The sequence below is a fragment of the Amblyraja radiata genome, chromosome 6 (assembly GCF_010909765.2).
Source record: "Amblyraja radiata isolate CabotCenter1 chromosome 6, sAmbRad1.1.pri, whole genome shotgun sequence".
NCBI classification, from domain to species: Eukaryota; Metazoa; Chordata; class Chondrichthyes; order Rajiformes; family Rajidae; genus Amblyraja; species Amblyraja radiata.
The window spans coordinates 72,041,188-72,047,187 of record NC_045961.1 but is presented as its reverse complement, the minus strand read 5'-3'; the positions used below and the strand labels follow the sequence as shown (position 1 = coordinate 72,047,187).

The window sequence follows — 6,000 nt, the reverse complement described above, 5'->3', positions numbered from 1 at the left end:
CCCCCCAGTTTTTCAAATACAAACTGGCTTCTCCCCCATACAAGCAGACATTTCGGTAGACATTTCACTTTCCCTTCCAGCTATCCACTCCTCATTACATTTCGTTATGTTTATGTCCATTTTTTTCATTAAAACCATCTCATCCCCCCCCCCCCCCCTCACTCATTTTGTCGCCTCCTGCTGGCCAGCGACCATAACGGCTGCTGGCGCCCGTAGCACAACCTCAAGCGACGCCATTTAAAAAAGGCCTTTCGGGGACGGCACTACTTCGAGGACCACGTCTCCCGTGAGGGCTGCGGGTAGGCAACTGCTGCGTTGGGGCATTACACTTTTAAGGCTCTGTGTGTGGGCATGCTTCGTGTGTGTGATGCCGCCCCGCAACACCCCCCCCCCCCCCCCCCCCGCGTTGCCGAGACGGACCCGACTTCGACGACTTCAAGATACGCCATTTTAAGACGGCCGGAACCCGACTTCGACGACCACGTCTCCCCTGGGGGCTACAGGTATAGAACGGTCCTTTATACACTTTTCCAACTCTGTGTGTGGGGGTGGTTAGTGTGTGTGATGCCGCCCCCCACCCCCCCCCCCCCAGTGGGGGCTACGGGTAGGGAACGGCTGCGTTGGGGGATCAGACCCAACGGGTTTGCCATTGGTCGTCGTGTTTAAGTGCACGTTTTTAATCAAATCCTAACCCACCCCCCCCCCAATATTTCAAAATAAACTGGCTTCTCACCCATAGAAGCAGCACCAGCCCCAGCCCATGGTGAACGTTCCATCGTGTTATGTCACAATGCCCAATGTTCAAATACATCGTTGCCATAGAGGGAGTACAGAGAAGGTTCACCAGGCTGATTCCTGGGATGTCAGGACTTTCATATGACGAAAGACTGGATAGACTCGGTTTGTACTCGCTAGAATTTAGAAGATTGAGGCGGTATCTTATAGAAACTTACAAGATTCTTAAGGGGTTGGACAGGCTAGATGCAGGAAGATTGTTCCAGATGTTGGGGAAGTCCAGAACAAGGGGTCACAGTTTAAGGATAAGGGGTAAATCTTTTAGGACCTAGATGAGAAAAACATTTTTCACACAGAGAGTGGTGAATCTCTGGAATTCACTGGCACAGAAGGTGGTTGAGGCCTGTTCATTGGCTGTATTGTGGTCCTTGTGGCTAAAGGGATCAGGGGGTATGGAGAGAAGGCAGGTACAGGATACTGAGTTGGATGATCAGCCACGATCATATTGAATGGTGGTGCAGGCTCGAAGGGCCGAATGGCCTACTCCTGCACTTAATTTCAATGGTTCTATGTTTCCCTCTCCGCACCCCTCTCCCACCCATCCCTCTCTCCCCCACCCCCCCTTCCCTCTCTACGCCACCCCCTTCCTCCTACCCCTCTGTCCCTCTTCCATCACTCCCCCTACCCCTCTCCACCTCGCTCCCCACTCTTTCCTCTCTCCCCCCACCCCTCTCCCCCTCCCTCCCTCCTTCCCTACCTCCCCATCCTCCCCCTCCCCCACATCTCTCTTCCCATCCCCCTCTCTCACCCCCTACCCCGCTCTCCTTTCCCTCCCAAATCTGTCCCATTTCCTCCACCTCCTCTCCCCTCCCTCCCCTCTTCACATCCCCCCTCCCTCCCCCCACCTGTGGGTTTGGGGGTTGGTTAATATGAGTTTGATGCCGCAGCCCCCCCCCCCCCCCCCCCCTGCAAAACGCCGTTGGGGAAACAGACCCAACGGGTCTGCACTTGGTCTAGTATATATATAAAACTATATATAACTATATATATATCTATATATAACTATATAACTATATATATATCTATATATAACTATATATATATATCTAAATATATATATATCTATATATATCTATATCTATATATATCTATATATATCTATACATATACAGGTGCACAACCTTTTATCCGAAAGCCTTGGGACCAGACACTTTTCGTAATTCAGAATTTGTCGGTCTTCGGAATGGAATTTTTTTAGCGTAGATTTTAATGGCTGGATCAGTGGTAGGAGTGCTCAGCTCATATCCGCAAGGTCACGAAGTTTGCGCCTTGATCCCGGCAGTAAACTGGTCGCGAGTTTGAGTCTTCAATGTAGTTTTTTCTTGCAGAATAATGTTTGTATGAAATGCAGTGTAGGAGAGGTGTACTGACTGTGTGGGCAGAACTTGGAAGTGATTGGCCCACCAGTCTAAAAAGCCCGCTGTGTCTCCCTGTCCCTGGGATAGCAGGGGGCGATCAAACAGCACAATACCCCCCTCCCCCTCCAACTCCAGAGGAATCCGCTCCCCGAATGGGCCGCTACGGCAACAAGTGGCAGTTTGCCCACAGCCGGGCTGCGCCCCCTCATCCGCCACCCCAAGAACAAGACGTACCTTGCACACCATCAGCTTCTGCCCCTACGTGTTCCTCTGGAGTTGGAGCGGGGCTGGGCTGGAGTTGCTGCTGGCTGTGGGTCTCTGGGATCTCCGTGCTTGCAGTGGGGCCTGGGGGTCGGTGTCCCGTTGGTCCTGACGTCTCCGGCCACCCCCCTGGACTGGAGCTGAGACTGTGAACTGTACCGCCTCTTATGCCCCCATCCCTCTGCCAACTGCAAACAACCCCACTCGTCCTGCAAGTGCGGTACAGTTCCCGGAGGATGGCAGGTGGCCGGAGACGTCAAGGACAACAGGAACCCGCTCCCCGATGGGCCGCTACGACTCCCCGAGCTGCGCCCCGTCATCCGCAACCCAGGTTCCTCTGTAGTTGGAGCGGGGCTGGGCTGGGCTGCTGCTGTCTGTGGGTCCTCTGGGATCTCCGTGCTTGCGGTGGACCTGGGGTCGGTGTCCCGTTGGGTCCTGACGTCTCCGGTGACTGGCACGGTCCTGCTGCAATCGCCGACGTGAAGACAATGCAAAGCCCCCGCGCCGGTGCAATGAGCGGGAGCTGGAGAGGGGAGGGAAGGGTCACACACATGGCCGGGAAGCAGAGGGGTGTAGGTGGGGTGAAACGGAAGGAGCGACAATCTGCTGCTGCCTGCCCCTGAGTTAAAAAGTTCCACGCAAGACTCACGATACACTGTATATCGTGAGTCTACCGGGGAACTTTTTAACTCAGCGGGCAGGCAGCAGCATATTGTCAATTATTAACCCTCCCGCGCAATATACCCTCACCTTCTCTTTTATGAAATGGGGATTTAGTTCCCCTTTCTTCGAGGGACCGACCGGAGGTTCCGCTGTCACCTCTGCAGGCCCGCCCTCGGTGAACAGTTTTCAAGGACCTTCTTCTTCAAGGACCGAAAAAATGGCCGCTATTCGGAGGTTTTCGTTATTTGGATCTTCGGATAAAAGGTTGTGCACCTGTATATATATAGATATATCTGACTATATATATATATAGGTATATCTGACTATATATATATATATATATATATATCTGACTATATATATATCTGACTATAATCTGACTATATATATATATATCTGACTATATATATATATATATATATATATATATATATATGACTATCTATATATATATATATCTGACTATATATATATATATATATCTGACTATCTATATATATATATATCTGACTATCTATATATATATATATATCTATATATATCTATATCTATATATATATGACTATATATATATATATATAGGGGGGAGGGGAGAGAGGGGGGTATAAACACAGCTGTAATTTCTGCATGGTGAAAACCAAATGTATAAAAATGCCCTTTAATTAAACCTGACAGTGAGCACTTTAACCACATGTGATTTTTTTTTCTATTACAAATCTCAAATTGTGGAGTACAGAGGCAAATAAATTAATGGGTCTTTGTCCCAAACATTAGGGAGGGCACTGTACTTGCTCCAACTTAACCATTATATCCGATCACTGTTGTCACCCATCCTACAACCTGAATTTATTCAATAACCACAAGTTTTTGCTTTACTTATTAGTCCAACTGAAAGGCACCGGGCATCCTAGCCATTATGGCAACATTTCAATCCAATCCTCCAATTTTTAATTTTGCAACTGGTTACTTTTGCATGTTTTGGATATAAATGAGTTTATTGGGTAGTTTTTAAAGTTTTGGTGCATTCAGTTATATCACCTTTTGCCGAGTCATGCAAAGCCAGTTCCCCAAAGCTGCGAAGTTCATTGGCAACGCAAGTATATTACTTCAACAATGCGAAGGAAAATCAAAGAAATGGACTTCCATGCTTCAACTAATCAAAAAGACAAAATATAGAGATTTGTTTTTACCTGCTGCATATGGGGAAGGTTGTGCTGCAGGCGGCTGGTGATGAATCACTGATGTAACAACAGGAGGCACTGAACTAGTAATTGAACTTGGGGGTGCATCCATTCCTGGTGGCTGTAAGGGGGGTAATGGTGGAGGAGGACCCACTAAGTAATGGAAAATTTATAAAAACATCAATTATACTTTAAAACAGATTGAGAACAGATTTCAGATACAAGAACTAATGTATAAACCTAAATGCAAATATAACATGCATTAAATGCCATAACAAAAAACACACATTTAGGAATTTTGCATTGTCCCATGACAATGATATTAAACAATCAGGTAATCTACTTTTAGTAATATTTGGTGAAGGATAAATGCTGTCCATTTACAAGAGCTTGCTTGGAATTCATTACCTACCTGCAAATGATTAAAAATGATTATTGTTTAATATTTATTTTTAAAAGTGTAGCACTCTCTCAATGATTTCAGTCGTGCATATAAATTTAGATGTTTGGAATTATCCTTAAATAAGCAACACTGACACCGACACAGTATTATTATGGTCAAGTTTGAATAATAAAAATTGCAATATAATACTTGTTATAGTATTTCTAAAACGGTTAGGCATACATAGCTTGACAAAATTTTATCTTAAGTGCAAAGTTAATTTTAATCGTACACAAAAATGAAGTTTTGAGAGAGAACAATTTTTGACCATAAGACATCAAAAGAAGCATGTGCATTTGCAGATTGTGACCAATTCCGACATAAGGGAATGTGGTTGGAAGGGATAATTTAAGTTTGCTTACTCTGCTGCAGTCTTAGCGAATCCAAAAGACATTCAATAGTGGAAAAAATTTATATTATCAAATATGATTTTAGAAAGGAATTTAGTTTGAAGGGACAAGAGTGGCCATCTTATATGCACAAGAATTTATAAGAGAGGTGAACAGCAAAATATATTTTTTCTTACACACTAGAGAAAGATTTGATGTACAATAACGACATCATCTGTTTATTCTCTGTTTTCAAAGTTATGCCATGTACAAAAAAAGTTTGCAACCTACCTGCAACAGGAGGTAAATTTGGTGGTAACGGTCCTGGAGGGGGTACAGGAGGTCTGAGATTAACAGGAGGAGGAGGAGTCAGAATGGGTGGTGGTGGTGGTGGTGGTGGAAGGGCAGGAGGATTTGGTCCCTCAACTGCATGAGGTTGTGCAGGAAATGGTAACATGCCTGGAAGATTTACATCCTCTACCACGACTGGATCACTTCCGTGGTCAAAGGGGCACATGTCACCTCTCATACAGAATCCCTTTTCTGTTAAAGGAAACAAATACATTGCAGCATTAAGACATTTACAAATAAAACATCTGCTACACATCAAAACTAAACATTTTACTTATGCATTATTTTACATTTTAATAACATTGAAGGATCTTCATAGAATATCCCTGTGATGAGAAAAAACATTTTATCCAGGCGTTGCTAAATCCAGCGACACCGTGGAATATAAATTATTAGTTGCCTGTGCAAGTGGTGGGATTTAACAAACCTTTCCATTAACTAGCATGTACTGCATTTCAAATTAGGTATGTTTTCTAACCCCACTAACAGCCATTTTTACTGACAACTTAGCAACCATTTTGCATTCACTTCCATTTTTAAGATTAAATCTTATTTGTAAATCAGAATACTGTAGTGCTCGTAACATGTAATAAAACAAAACTCAGATCAGGCAGGTAATC

At 44.7% G+C, this 6,000-nt stretch overlaps 1 protein-coding gene across 2 annotated transcripts in view; it reads right to left on the bottom strand.

Annotated features, from left to right (window-relative positions):
* The window catches only part of rbm26 (RNA binding motif protein 26), a 150,447-nt gene that overhangs the window by 107,174 nt on the left and 37,273 nt on the right, over window positions 1-6,000 (bottom strand). For both annotated transcript variants that reach the window (XM_033022942.1, XM_033022941.1), the window contains exons 7-8: window positions 5,321-5,572; window positions 4,268-4,411 (exon numbers count right to left, since the gene is read on the bottom strand). In XM_033022942.1, coding sequence (XP_032878833.1) covers window positions 4,268-4,411; window positions 5,321-5,572 — 396 coding nt within the window. The remainder of the gene's footprint in view (window positions 1-4,267; window positions 4,412-5,320; window positions 5,573-6,000) is intronic.